A 15,245-nucleotide genomic window follows, 5' to 3' on the forward strand; every position below is an offset into this window, starting at 1 on the left:
GCGATTTCTCATTTGGCATTTCACCTACGCTAACTAACACGAATGTAGCATAGTTACTACTTAGGACAAATGAGGCTTCCCAATCTTAGCTAAAACTACGGAAAATTTCTCATGTAGTGTCTTCATATTCTCCAAGCTAGATAAAACCAGCAGAGGTTAATTCCAATTAGCATGAATAATAGCTTAAAGTGTACTTGAAATGTGCTGTGGTGTGCTGTGTGTGTGTGTGTGTGTGTGTGTGTGTGTGTGTGTGTGTGTGTGTGTTACTGATGAAATCAGTGGTTATTTCTAGGATTTTTCTCTTTAATGAATTCAGAGCTGTTATTTGCCTGTTATCATGTCTACTTGGTGAGAACTACTATACGGTTCTGGAAAACTTAAAGGGTTTTCACACTAAACCAAGTTCATGCAGCCCCTGACCTTCTCCACTTAGTATACCTTGCTTCTAATACGATTCCTTTCCTGCAAAGTACAAAACCTCTAATACTCCTGTTGGTGTGCATTGCTAAGAATTCTGAACCAATTTGCTTTGTTATTCTCAAATGGCATGGCATATTTATATTATATACTATATTTATTAAGAACATTGGTGGGCATCAACCAGAAGACATCTGGACACATCTAGAGTTTTTCTGGTTGTCATCATTGGGTGTGTGTGTGTCAGACTGTCATGCATTGAGTAGTGTCAGGATACTGTTATTCACTCCACAATGCCTAGCGCATACACCCCAAACAGTTACCAGCCCAGTGAGCCAAAAGTTCTAATATCCAGTAGGCAGTCATTTTAAAGAAATCCATTTTAAAAAATAAGCATTTCATTTTGTTTATAAACATTACTAACAATATTTTGAAATGTGTAGATAAATTTCCATCATATTATCTTATAGAGATATGCAAGAGATAAAACCAGAGCTTTTGTGGCAATTGTTTTATGTAATAAATGGGTTTTTAGGAATTGATATTTATAGAATCACTGAAAGTCTCATGGAGACACTGGAATCTTTTATCTAAGCTTGAGTGTTTTGTATTGGGTGTCAGTTACTGCTTCAGATTTTTGATATTACCAGGATCTCAAGAAATACCTTAAAGAGTAGCTACTTATTATCTAATGATTTGTACCCATGCCAGACACATAATCTGTCACTTCTGCATGCTTCATTATTTAATCCTAAGCACAACTTCATGGACGTTGTGAATCTCCTTCCACAGCTGATGAAATGGAAACTTGAGGTAGTATTGCTACTTCCCTACAATCAAATACTAGAACATGATACCCGAAGCCTGATTCTTTCTCTGCATGATGCTATCTGTGGAGACACCTCAGCTTCTCAACCACCGAAAAAAATGCACCGTCACAGCATGAGAGGAAAAATAAATGGGGGAAGGCCAGGAATCTTCTCACTTAAGAGTATGTCTACATTGCGCCAAATGTGCTAAGACCTCCCCTTCTGTGGGTTTTGCTCATGCCTTGAAAGAACTATAGAGGTCCTTTCTTTATATAAGTCCTCCGTCACCTAGACGATGCAGGTAAAGAAACCAGCTTGCTCTAAAATGACTCAGATCATTGAAGACGAATGATGGTTTGCACCCCCTCCGCTAAATGTTTAGGCTTAAAAAATAGAACTGGTTCGTGCTGCATCCAGCTGGAGAACCACGCCCTGCAGTGCTTAATCTGCACACATTTCATGGTCGTTTATCATTATGCTTTCCATAAATCTCCCCAAACTGTTTTCCATATAATCAGGAGACATTTGTAAAGGTTGGTTGGGTCAATTATATCATGTCTGAGTTCAACTTAATTATAGGTGGTTTTTCCTAAGGGCGTGCTCTACACAGTTTTATCATGGAGTCTTTGTGATGTCTCTGGCTTTATTTCTCAAAGAAGGCTCATCTCTGAGTTACCAACTGCTGTGGCACATCAGAGGAAAGCCATAATACCATAAATGTGGTATTTGGGGTATCTGGATATGGCACATCCAGATTAGTATATGAATAAAACACATTAGTAAGGAATCTGAATGGTCCCTATTTCTTGGCAATGCTCACAATGCAGAAAGAGGTGGGACTTGCATGCTAAAACCTCTTCTACAAGGGAACATTTTGTTTCTCCTTCATCATAAAGAACCCAGGTGTTTAGATATAGTAGTTTGGGGTGTTTTGAATTTTTCCACATTCCAGAAAATATAAAAACTTCCTTTTCTTTTTAGGCACTTTATAGACTACAAATGGAATATTCCAAGTACAACCTCATGTTTTAAATCTATGCTCTCTGCTTTTCTGACAGAAAATACTAACCATTAAAATTGCATGGTTACTTTCCAACTACACAGGTGTATTTCCTTTGGGGAATATATTTTGTTCCTGTAACTTCATCTCCAAAATCCAGTTAACCTGAGCTCTTTTTAATATGCACAACAAGAGCAACAGCAGCAACACCCAGGGGTCATCTCAGAAATGACACTCTGAAATGACCGTTGGGTTTGACTCAGAAGTGAGCTTACACCCGGTCACCATGTTTTCTGATGTTGCCACACATCATGATTGGGGTGAAGGGGGAGTATGGGAATGTGTTGCTCTAGATTAGGTTTCTTCCTTATTCTATACATTAAGCTCCAGGGAGCTGTTTTTAAAGGGTTCTAGGCCATGATTTCTTCAAAGTCAGACAGCTGCTTCATCTGCTCAATCTGCATAGAATGCCTTCGAAGGAGTTTCTTTTTACTTCTCAAGTCAACTCTCTTTGGTGAATTTGGAGCAACAGGAACCATAGATTTTAAGCCACTAGCAAGTGGGGAAGCTGGTTTGTTGCTGGCTCTAATATCTGGGATAGGTGGGTTCAAATTCACATTTAAAGGGGGCAGAAAGCCAGGCCTCGTGTGAGCAATGCGGTCTAGTAAGAGAGTTCCAGAACCTCTTCTTTCTAGAAGATGAGGTGGCCTGCGTCGAACTGAACTGGGAGATGTGCTTGGTACAGCATCCAGGGACTCTCGGGAGCCATGGAAAAGGGACAAGTGAGAGCTGTTGAGCTTCTTTCTATCTAAAGGTCCTTTGCCTGACTCAAGGGACATAGAGTTGGGTGGGTCACCCCCTGGCTGTATGTCTAAGTCATAGAGGTCATTTTCCAACATCTTGAGAGATGCTGTATCTTTCAGAGTTGAGGGTCCTGGTGGACACATCCCACACTTCTCTTGGTCAACAGGAAGCGTTCCTCTCCTGGCCAGGCGTGGGTGGGGAGCCTGACCTTTCTCATAAGCTGCTTTCCAGGAAGCTGGTGTTGAAGATGAAACCTTCAGAACTTGTTCCTGGACTGTGGGGAACATAGTAGGGTCTTTACTGTCAATGCTGTTGGCTCTGGAGAGGGGTCCCCTTTTGGGGAAGGACAGGTCATTGATACTCCTGATGACCTCATTGTCTGTGCTTGTGCCATGGGTTTCATCCTGGCGTGCAGCGGCAGCCAGCACAGAGGGAGCAATCAAGCCCCAGGGTTCAGACTGGAGTCGCTTCAGTTGAGGCAAACGGGCCCTTTTGAGGCTAGACACTTTCCTGGTGGGTGATCCAGGCTCATTAAGGACCTTAGAAGTACTACAGCAACTTTGGTGTCCTGTTTGTAGGATGAAGAAGTCATCATCCTTCTCACTGGGTGGAGAACTCAGGCCAGAAGCCTTTAGTTCAACGTCAGAAGGAGTTGCACACAGTGGTGGCGACTGTCTATCTTCCACTTTTGGTGATGGAGGGACATTGAGATACTGCTTGGTGGTTTTGGTACCTGAAGATGATTTGTCTGTTGTTATAATAATTACTTCCTTACCTTTGGCTTTGCAGGCATCAAGAAGATGCTTCAGTGCATCCTTGTCATCTGCGTTTATTGCATAAACCAGAGCTGAGGCCCCAGTTCGATCCTCAAGACTGGGGTCTGCTCCATTCTCCAGCAGTAAGGACACCACTTCTCCCCCAGCCCTTCTGATGCAAGCATGGATGAGCGCAGTCTTACCAGACTTATCCTGGATATTGGGGTCTGCCCTGTTGTCCAACAGATATTTCACCATCTTAGACTTGCTAATGCTTTGCTGGTCCACGTGTTTGGTAATGCATGCCACCATGAGAGCTGTTTCTCCTTTGTCATTGCTTTCATTGATGTAAGCTCCTCCTTCTAAGAGGAGTCTGGTCAACCGAAGCCTCCCTAGCCACACAGCTTTTAAGAGAGAGTTTCCATCAGTCCTCAACTCAGTGTCATCATCCATCATGGTGGCTATCACAGGATCTCTGAGCCACAGGGGTAGTCAGACCTAGCAAGAGAAGAAGAAGGGAAAGCATTAATGTACTGCTATTTCTATGCAGCATGATTATTTCAAAGTCTAGGTACCATCATGTCCCAGCCCTATGCCTACCTGTGTTGTCTGAACTAGGTTATCTAATGCCTATGAGTGAGTTTCCTCATCAATAATGGGGGTGGTAGATAGAGTGACTTACGTCCTATTCTGAAGAGTTCTTCAGATAGTGTATACAAAACACCCAGCCAGGGGCTGGAGCATTGGCTCGGTGGTTAAGAGCATGTGTTACCTTTTAGAGGACCCTGGTTTGAATCCCAGAACCTATTTGGTGGCTCATAGTAATCCATAAATCCAGTTCCAGGGAGCCTGATACCCTCTGGCTTCCATGGGAACCAGGCACATGCCTGATACAGATACACACACGAAGGCAAAACACTCACACACATAAAATAAAATGAATAAGTCTAAAACGTATTAGTAAAACACACACAAACACACAACCACCTGGCCATATGGAAATCAATTAGCAAAGTGTCGAGCACACAGTACTATTTTTAAAATGCAAGAGATGGTTGTGTTGACTACGCTCTCTGTTAACACAAATCTAAAAATCTAAGTTCCCTTAGGAAATAAACATTCATATCTGTTTTATTTTTCACTGTTGGATCCTTGGCATTTAGCAGTGATTCACATATAATGAGTAGTCTGCTTCACAAATAATTATTAAAGGCATTGTTACTGATGTGCATCGGGAAAGTTCACAGAAAATACACCAACATGTTGATCATTGTTTTAGGTAATAATAAGCCTAGGAAGGGATTCATTCTCTTTCTTTTTGTTGTGTTCCTAAAACGAATATGATCATCGAAAGGAAGCTGCAACAAATATATAAAGTCTCTATAACTGTCACTTTCCCAGCAGACATCAGAATTCTCATTTGCCTAATTTACAGTGGCTCCCACCATGCCATCCTTCTTGTTGAAATGCTATAGGCAGAGAATGGATACCAGTGCTGAATTTTGTTCACACAGAAAAGGCTTCCTCCACTAAAGTTTGTCACAACCAAGTTTTCTGTCCTTTTCCCTTCACATGAATTAACTAGTCCATGGACTCAGGACTTCCACACTGGGTGCTTGAGATGCATTTTACAGCTAGGGAGGGATGGGCATGCCAGCATCTATGCCCTAGCCAGCCTACGAGTACCAATTACATTAACTAATGTCTGCGAGAATGGCCTCTCCACATGGACATTCTGGGTATTCAGCTCCTACTGAACTGGTGATCTGTGGTTTCCTCCTTTTTGACCCACAGCATTCTTTCTCTTCTGGTACCACTCAAAGCAATGGCTTCTCAGCTTCTGGTTTGTTTGTTCATTTGTTTATGGAATTAGAAAGTAGAACTTTCTAGGCTGAAGTTGAAATATAGATGCACATTTAAAAAAAAAGCTTTAGTTCATCAGTCATATAAGTGTCAATCATACAAGCAGGATGCCCTGAATTCAATCACCATAACCCATTTAAAAAGATGGACATGGTAAAGCACACTTGTAATCCTAGAAATGGGGAGCTAACAACAGAAGGATCTCCAAGGCTTGGTGGCCGGCCATCCCAGCCTAATTGGTGAGCCTCAGGCCCTAGTGAGACAGCTTGTCTCAAAGAAAAGTGGATGTCTCCTTAGGAATAACACCCGAGATTGACCTATGTCCTCTCTGCAGTCATGCACACAATGTGGACACACACCATCACCCTCACCACCATACGGTACTACATTCAAAGGAAGAGATTTCATTCATCTATCCTAACTCCTGAAAGCTCTCACCTTTAAAAGTAACAGCAGCAACAGCTGTGTCTGTATCTCCCTGTGCCAGTGCATTCCCACTGCTTCAGATGCATCATCCAGAAGACGCCAGTCTAACCTCCTGCCATTGTGCTTATATGTTTCTATGAAAGACTGATATATCAACATGGCTATATCTTCATCTCCTTCCTAATCTCATCTCCCTTCCCTTTAAGACCCTATTGATCTTTATCTCCTTCCTCAGCCCCCCCACTGTGTGTGTGTGTGTGTGTGTGTGTGTGTGTGTGTGTGTGTGTGTGTGTTTCTCTCTCACTCTCCTGCTATTATAAAGATCTCCTTAGTGGTGATAACCTATGATGGCTATGTTAAAGCCTTGAATTATTCAACATTCAATAAACTTCTTAGACTCCATGCTCTGGAGACCAAAAGCATAATTTCCAAGCATTAACTAATGAAAACACATCTCCTCATTTCATCACAGAAGCCCTTCATCCTCTGACCCCAGCTCACCTTCCAGAATCATCCCCCGCAATGCCTGCTCTTCTTGCTTTCTGCCTCTCTTAAAATGTCACTGTTTCTTAAATATGCCCACTTTCCCCCCTCCTGGCACTGCTCTTGTCTCTAACTATAAGGACTCCCTGCTCTTCTTTAATTGCTCATCATCCTCCAAACATCAGCCTGAATGCTACTTCCTTTGTAATCAAGAGAAAAATCAATCAAGATTCAAGAGGGAAAGTTGAGTAAAATTACAATGACTCATATCTAGACTATATAAAGAACTCCTCCAAATCACTTCCTCCGAAAGAGGATACACAAATGACCCATGAGCTTTACATGATCACCAAAGGTACTCAACCTCATTTACTACTCAAAGAAAATCAAATCACAAGGTACCACTCAATGTTGCACAGGATAGTAACCGAAAGGACTCAGGAAGTCAGAGCCCATCATGAACCTGCTGGGTTATAAATAGCTACCACTATACTAAATTAAAACCTCCAGTCTGACTCAGTCATCCCATGCCTAGGGTGATACTTGTGGTAAACAATAATCCATGGCTACAAAATTCTCTTGTAAAGAGAGAATTCTCTCTTCTGAGGTTTTTTGTTCTGTTGTTTGGTTGTTTTTTTTTTTTGTTTGTTTTGGGGTTTTGTTTTGTTTTGTTTCATTTTTGCCTTTAGAGTACAAGAAAAGGCACTGTAGAAGACTTTCAGTTGGTATGATTTTTGTCTCTGACTATGTAGTTAAAATTTCTGATATTTATAATTAAGTCTTGACTAAAGTATCAGTGATATCTGCTTATTTGTGCCTTTACTCATCATCAAACGTAGTCTGTATACTCACATCAGACACGAAGATAAAGAGATCATGGGATACAGGAACTTACAATTTAGAAGAAAGATAATAATAATTTTAATGCTCTGCTTGACATATACCAAGAAATGTTCTGAATAGTGACAATATTTTTGGGCATCGCCACTTAATCAGCAAAAACACGAGGTGGACAGTAATATTATCCCTCTCTTAAGTTGAATTTTAAACTGGCCATCATCACGGAGATAAAGCCACTTATCTAAAATCACTTAAGTAGCAGGTTGCAGCGTTAGAATTCGAATCCAGCAGTCTCACCTCAAAGTCCATGTCCTTGGCCTCTAGGTAAAATAATTGCAGTTTGGAATAGTGATTCCAAGAATAGAGGACCAATTGCAGCAGGGGAGAAGAATACCATGAGGAGATAAAGGCAGACATTAGGAAAGGACTGTTATTGAATACACCATTGGGACAGCCCTTGAAAGGGGGGATGGAAGTTTCTTGAAACAAAATGTGGAAGACATTACACCTAGGGTAGCAGGAACTTAGAGAGCCTTGTGGTAGTGGTCAGGAGTAAAGGGGCACAGGCATTGGTGGTGAGCTAACTACTGGGACCAGCAACACCCTTTAGACTGTTGTCCTCCAAGTAAATGCTGGTTTTGGGGAAGTGTCAGAGTGGAGAAAGGGAAAGGTGTCATAATCACTGGTGAGAGGGTAGGGATGGATTGGAAGCCTGGGAGGCCCTGTAAGAGCCTGTGGAGCAAAGAGAATCAGGGTTACCATGTTACAGAGGCTGAGGCTGAGTGAAACTGGGGATAAGCCAGGAAAGCAGAACTGGCCAGTGATGCATTTGATGGGAGACCCAACCAAAACCTAGGATTTTTTTTTAATTTGAAATTTGTCTTCTATTGTGCCTCACATAGACCTAATGGTGGGAAGATGGGACACCTTACCGTGGTCTTTAAACTTTCATGTCTCACTGTAAACAGCTGATACATCCTTTGAATTGTGAAATCCTATCGCCTTGGCTGCCCCATGAGCCGTTATTTTATCTTTAACACAACACCCCTTGCTGGGTCAGTAGAGCACTTGCCTTGCAAACATGAGGACCTGGATTTGAGACCCAGAACTCCTGTGAAAAAGAAGGGTGTGGTAGAACTCACTTAGCAACCCAGTGCTGGACAGGCAGAGACAGAAAGATCTCTGGTGTTCCCAGAACATCCAGACTAGACCATTTTAGCAGTCCCAGGCCAAAGAAAGATTTTGTCTCCTGACCTGCCCACTACACACACCTCTCAAAGATCCTTTAGACTTTAACTTATTTAATGTAACTATGATGGCTAACATGATTTTCAAGGCATCAGGGGCAGCAAAGGAAATGCTGAAAACTAAATATCACATCATCCAAAAGTTAACTCATGGACTGTTTGGTTGGCATGACAACGGAAAAGTGTGCACCATCTTTGTCTTGAAGTCTCTTTGCTATTTTGTTGTCCTTAAAACTATAGAAGTCTTATGTCCCTTGTAAGCTTAGAAGCATCATCTTGTTCAATCTTCATGATTTAAAAGTAGGAACTAAAAATGACAGGTTTTGAGGCATTTTCTCTTTGAACTAGAATCGTTTATTACCACATCTTTCTAAGTCTTTGGTTTGAGTATTTCAGACCATGTCCACAAATTAAAGGCCTGAGAGTGGTGTGGCCCACAGCCATGCCCTGTTTGACTGGCAGGACCTTTTAAGTTTTGCTTGAATGTGGGTCTGTATACCATGCATATGCCAGGTACCTAAGAAGGTCAGAAGAGGGTCTGGAATGGATGTGAGGCATGTAGGGTCTGAGATTAGAACCTGGGTCCTCTGCAAGAACATGTGTTCTAAGCTGCTGAGCCATCTCTTCAGTATATTTTAATTATTGTATTTGAATATGTTAAGGAGGACTACTTGTTGCTCAGCATAAGAAAACCCTATAGTTCTCTATATTCTTACAACTCTTATCATTCATACATTGTTTTACTTATCTGGGTCATATAGGGTCAGAGGTCTGCACAAAAGCAAAAGGCCTTCATGCTGTTGCTTTGCCATTTCTCTTCCTACCACTGACCTCTACAAAGTTGCTAGAAGTCTCAAATAAAACAATAAATGCAGAGGCTTCTCCCCCCAGAAAGTTTAACATGCCTATAGTCACATGAGCTATCATAAATTATGTAACTAGCAATTACTTTGGTAAAGATTTAATGTTATAGTATCATTCACTTCGTGGCTACTCTCTTCAGTCTCAGGTTCAACACATTTTCAGTTATCGTCCCCCATTTGTCACATAAGCAGAGACTTCAATAATCCGAGAGACATCATCATGCAAAAGAGAAAGGTCTATAGACTATTTGTGAATATCTTCACAATTATGAATGCCTTACTGAAAAGGCTTAAGTAGATTTTGCTCTTACTGACCCAAAGCATGCTTCCAGGACTTTCTAATAAACATTTTATAGTCATTTGTTTCTGGTGATAGTTCCATTTTGTTTCCCCTCTACTTTTTCAACTACTACTGAATATAATAAGCCTGGCATCTGGTGACTTTTTAAAGATTGTTTTGAGATCATTTGAACCAAAGGGGAATATAATTAATATGCATTTATTAAGTTGATTCAAAGGTACTTTAGAAGTCACATGTTAACACTATCTGTCTAAATATGTTCAGTGCTGAAATTGCCAAACTCCAAGACAGGAGGGCTGCAAAACAAAGATGGCAAAGAGCTGTTTAAAATGTCAGCTCTGTTGCTAGGTAGGGACATAATGAATTGGAATTCAGACCAAGTGTCCTTCTGCCAAATGAGTAGAGCAACCCCAAGCCCTGCCTACTTCACAGTGTTGTTTTAAGGATCAAATGATAGGTAATATGTGAATGTCCTGCAAGAAGTTCTGCTTTAAAAATCCTAAATGGTTGTTACACTGAATTACTCTTGTCTAGCGTCCCTTCCATGGGACCCTGCCCTGCTCTGAACCCAAGTATAATAGTACTGTGCGTTACTGCCTTGTAGCTTTTACGCCTACCGGATCCTTTCTCAATAATTCCACCAACCACAATTAAAGTTCAATGAACGTGTTGAGAGGGGCAGAGAGGGGAGAGGGGAGAGGGGAGAGGGGAGAGGGGAGAGGGGAGAGGGGAGAGGGGAGAGGGGAGAGGGGAGAGGGGAGAGGGGAGAGGGGAGAGGGGAGAGGGGAGAGGGGAGAGGTAGAGTGAGAGGGGAGAGGTAGAGTGAGAGGGGGAGGGAGAGGGAGAGGGGGAGGGAGGGAGAGGGAGAGTGAGAGTGAGAGGGAGAGTGAGAGAGGGAGAGGGAGAGGGGGAGGGATGGAGGGGGAGGGAGAGGGAGAGGGAGAGGGAGGGAGGGAGGGGGAGGGAGAGGGAGAGAGTTTCTGCCAGGGAACCACTATCCTAATGTTAACATTTTAAGTTCATTATTTACATATTTTTGAAACAGGATCTTATATATCTCAATGTGTCCTCAAACATCACATGTAAAGGAGGATGGCCTTGAACTTCTGGTCCTCCACCTTCCCCTCCAGAATATTAGATTGCAGTAATGCAGCCTCCATGCCTGGTTTTACAGATTCTGAGGGTCTTACCCAGGGCTTTCAGCATGCTGGGCAAACATCCTACCAACTAAGCTGCAGCCCCAAACACTGATCCTTAATTCAAACACACACAGTAACTTTGTCCAAAGGCATAGACAGTACTTTAACTCTGATCTGGCTCTGTCCCCTCGAATCCCCCAGTTCAGAGCCGTTTCACAAAGAGAATTAGGCTCAGGTTCATGGTCCCACGTGTGCAGGCTGGGGTGGAGTTTAAGATTCAGTCTGGTGTAACAGTCCCTTTTGTATAAACTTGGACAAGCCTCTTAGTCACTCTTGCTTCAGTTTTTTCTTGTCTGAAAAAAATGGGAATAAAAATAGCATACAAATAGAACTACTGTGGTATATAAAATTATGCAATCTATATAGAGCGTATGGCACCGGGTGTTGGCACATGGCAAGCGACTTATGAAAGATAAGTACTTGGGAAAGTTTGGATACACCCTCCCAAAGTGAGGAAGCCACTTCGTTTAGCTGCAGCATCGTTTGCAGAACCTTAGAAGGATACCTTTGCACTCCGCCCCTTCCTTCTGTAGTCACAGGAAGCAGTTAGAAGCCGATTTAAAAAAAAAAAAAAAAGCTGAACTTCACAAATATTTGTCTTTGCGGTTCAAGAGTCCTGTCTCGCCAAACCCACGGAGGCACCGCCCACCACGGAGAGGTAGCTGAGGAGGGGCTGAACCGAGCCTCTGGCTCAAAGCTGCAGGACGGGAGGGAGGAGAGGGCTCTGTCCGAAGTGCTGAAATCCGGGGTGCGGCTGTGCCTGAGGTATGGGCGTCCATTGCTATCAGTGTCTTTGGACACCTTTCTGAGGACTGAATATGGGTGGGGGTGGGGGAGTCAATTGAAGTCAGAGCTATAAATGCTCCTCCCATCACTTCTCAGAAATTCTCAGACACATAGACTTTACGATTTTGTGCGCATTTTCAGAATCACACTTTGCCATTGCCCACTCCTCACAGGCTTATGCAAAAACGTAAGGTTTTGCTCTGGTTTTAGTTCCTGTAAAAATCCAGACGCCTAACAGCCAGCCCCAATCGCAACCATTTCCTACTAAAGTCCCTGGCTCCTACGCATGTCATCCCCACGCGTTAATGCAAATACATATATTTTTACATTAAATCCTTCCATTCCAGTCTCCCACAATTTCCTGTGATAAAAGCAGGCTCTCTCTTACCAACCCCGCCTCCTTCCCTGGCTAAAAAAACGCAGACTTACTTCTGGAGAGACTCTAGTCTCATCTAGGTGATCAGCAGAAAGTCCTTGAGGTGCACTTACCCATTGGGGAGGCTTACCTGCTTATCCAGAGGCTTGGTCCAGAACTTGGATGCTGCCATCACTTCCACAGCACCTCCTCCTGCGGCTTCAGGTTGGCTCCAAGAGGGCTCTGCCTGTCTCAAGCGGAGCCAGAAGCTGAACTAACCCTGTCCTCGTGGATGCCGTGGATGCCGTTGAATGTCTTGCTCAGAATTTCTCCAAGGGCCACAAATGAAACCTCTGTGCCAATTATTCGAATCACCCTGCTCTTCCAACTTGCGGCGGCCAAGGAGAGAGAAATGTTTAATAAGAGAAAGAAGTATTAAAGAAACGAGAGATGATCCCCAGGCTTGCAGCTTCTAGCTGCAGAGGTTCTGCGCAGCCCAGTCCTGCAGCTTGGCTTCTGCTGGCTGGCTCCGCTGCTGCCCGCTGGCGCCCGAGAAAGTCTCTCCAGCCGGGAACAGAGAGGGCTGTGTGGGTGGGTGTGAGTGAGGAAGCTGGGAGGAGGGGGGCAGTGGGGGTGGGGGAGGTGCCTACCTGCCCCTGTGCGGAAAGGAGCCGCTGCCTCGCCCCCTTGTTCCCCGTTCTAGTTGGAATCAGACTTGCTCAACAACTTGGCAGGAGCCTTAGAGCCCCTGGTGTACTTGCGCAAGTGGAGAGTGTAGACCTTGGGGATTTGAACGGACCTTTCCAAAGTGCCACCGCTAGGAATACAAACTCCCGTCTGCTTTGCTCTTCCTTTGGCTCTGCCTATTTCAGATTTCCTTGATTAACTCCTCGAGATCTCAGGATGACAGTCCACAATGTGAGAATCTGATTTTTTTATGATGGCTCCCACCTGGCTACTTCTGGATTGCATCAACTCCAACCTTTAATCCACCTCCCACTCCTATGACTTCCCATGGAGTCATCACTAACGATTTGTGTTATCTTTTAACTAAATTAATTCATGGCTACTGCATATCATTCAAAGCAGAATGCCGTTTCAGGAAGTGGTTGCCTCCTTCCTCTGAGCCCTGTAGCATCCTTTTCCCACTAGTCAGCTTCCCAGAGGTAAGTTAAAATTTGTTCTAAATATACACGCACACATAGCATTTATTTATCCTACCCCAAAATGTCCTACTTCTTGAGTCAATTTTTAGCAATTTCTATATTCCTTGAAAATTATCCCATTTATATGGTCAGTGTTCCAGCACAAAGTTTCAAAGTGTTGCCTTGCCATTTTAGTATGTATGTATGTATGTATGTATGTATGTATGTATGTATGTATGTATGTCTCTGACACTGTTCCAAGAAAATCCTCTTTGCTTTCCTACTACTTTCTGTTGGCAACTTATTTTAAAACCAAACTTGCTAGATGGATATCAGTTTTACTGATCTTTTAAATGTGTCAATATTTTTCCTACTGTGCCTTTATTAGTCGGCGGTCCCACAGTACTACACATGGAAGTTTCCATCCAGTCCCCATGATTTTTAATGACTTGGGTTCTGTTTATGGAGTCCCTTCCGCACAGCAAAGGTTTGTATAGTCACCGCTACATGTCCCATCTTGCTTTCTACCCCAGAGTTTCAACAATGTTTCTTTCCCTAAGTGTTTCCATGGTTTGTGGCTATTTGTGCAAAGGAGTAAGGCAAGGAGGATCTGCCAGAGGTTAGGAGCCAACTGTGCCACACCACTTCTAAAAAACCCATTCCTCTCTCCCCTGATTTAATATCCTGCCCCTGACAGGGCTGCTGTAGGGTTAGAGGTTGCACTGGGGTCTGCAGACTCTCCTTGTGTAGTCTGTTCTTTTTGTGCAAGCTGCATTCAGACTGTTTCTTTATGTAAGGGTGGTTTATTCCACTCCTATTAATAAAATTGTGTTGGTTAGAGATAGTTGATAGTTCATTGAGTGATACCAACCTAAAAAGATGATTTTGTCAACATTCCAGTTTTCCCCTCAGGGATATTTCGATTATTAACATGGTTATCTATTCATTGAGAGCTCCTTAGGTGACCCTCAAAAACCATCTGTGCTTCATGGATTTTAAAAGGACAGATGATCCTTATTTTTACCTTGGTTGAGTCAATTTTGAGTAGTGTGTATTTGCTTAGGAAAAATAGACCATGTCCTTCATGTTTTCAAATTGTAGTTTTAGTTACAAATTGTTCTTTCATAATTACTCATCTTTGAACTGGATCTTTTGTCCCCTTTCATTGTCACTAATGTCATGTACTCACACATTGTCTTTGCTACTTGTAACTAATGTTATTTTGCTGTCATTGAATTGTATGGTTTACATAGTTTCTATTTTACAGTCTACTTACATGACCATTTCAAAAATATTCAATAAGTATTTTCCCTAAGTTTCAATGAAAAAGTGGCATTTTATGTTATGTATATAAATGTATCCTTTATTTTTTTGTTAAGCACCATAAGTCAGTAGCATATTGATAAGAACAAATATCGTGGAGACAAACTGCCTGCATCTGAATCCCAGTCCTATTCTTACTAACAATGAGATCTCTGGTGAAAAAAAAAAAAACACTGAATTTTTTCATGCCCCAGTTTCCTGTTGTGCAAAATAGGGTAAATTACTGTGTCTATGTACGTGACAGTATTTCTGTTAGTATTTAATCTATTAATATTTTTCAACAATTTTTTTAAAAATAGTACCCAAGGATATTTGAAAGATTTTTCTTGCAAAAAAAATCATTGAATCTGGGATGTAATAACCTCATTTGCCCTCTTTGGCATGCCCAGATTCAGCTATGAACAAGACAAACATAGTGTCTGCTTTTACAGATGGGACCTGCTGAAAATACTTGAGTTCTGTTTATGGAATCCCCTCACCCCCCATAAAAGTTTGTGTAGTCACTCCTACATTTCCCACTTTGCTAAGAGTCCCCCCCCCCTCTCTCTCTCCCTCTCCCTCTCTCTCCCTCTCCCTCTCCTTCCCTCCCTCCCTCCCATGTGTATATATGTGTGTTCTTTTCTATGCTG

At 42.5% G+C, this 15,245-nt stretch overlaps 1 protein-coding gene across 1 annotated transcript; it reads right to left on the bottom strand.

Annotated features, from left to right (window-relative positions):
* Nucleotides 1-2,205: 2,205 nt before the first annotated feature.
* Ankrd34c (ankyrin repeat domain 34C) lies at nt 2,206-12,701 on the bottom strand. Its single transcript, NM_001106845.1, has 2 exons — nt 12,300-12,701; nt 2,206-4,283 (listed from the first exon to the last, which is right to left on the bottom strand). The coding sequence occupies exon 2, from the start codon at nt 4,239-4,241 to the stop codon at nt 2,637-2,639; it is 1,605 nt and encodes a 534-aa protein (NP_001100315.1). The 5' UTR covers nt 4,242-4,283; nt 12,300-12,701; the 3' UTR covers nt 2,206-2,636.
* Between the last annotated feature and the right edge of the window lie 2,544 nt (nt 12,702-15,245).

Source organism: Rattus norvegicus, chromosome 8, assembly GCF_036323735.1.
Source record: "Rattus norvegicus strain BN/NHsdMcwi chromosome 8, GRCr8, whole genome shotgun sequence".
In the NCBI taxonomy this organism is placed as follows: Eukaryota; Metazoa; Chordata; class Mammalia; order Rodentia; family Muridae; genus Rattus; species Rattus norvegicus.

Excerpts from the sequence above, each read along its gene's own strand:
- Ankrd34c (NM_001106845.1), bottom strand. The coding sequence starts at position 4,241 with ATGATGGATGATGACACTGAGTTGAGGACTGATGGAAACTCTCTCTTA.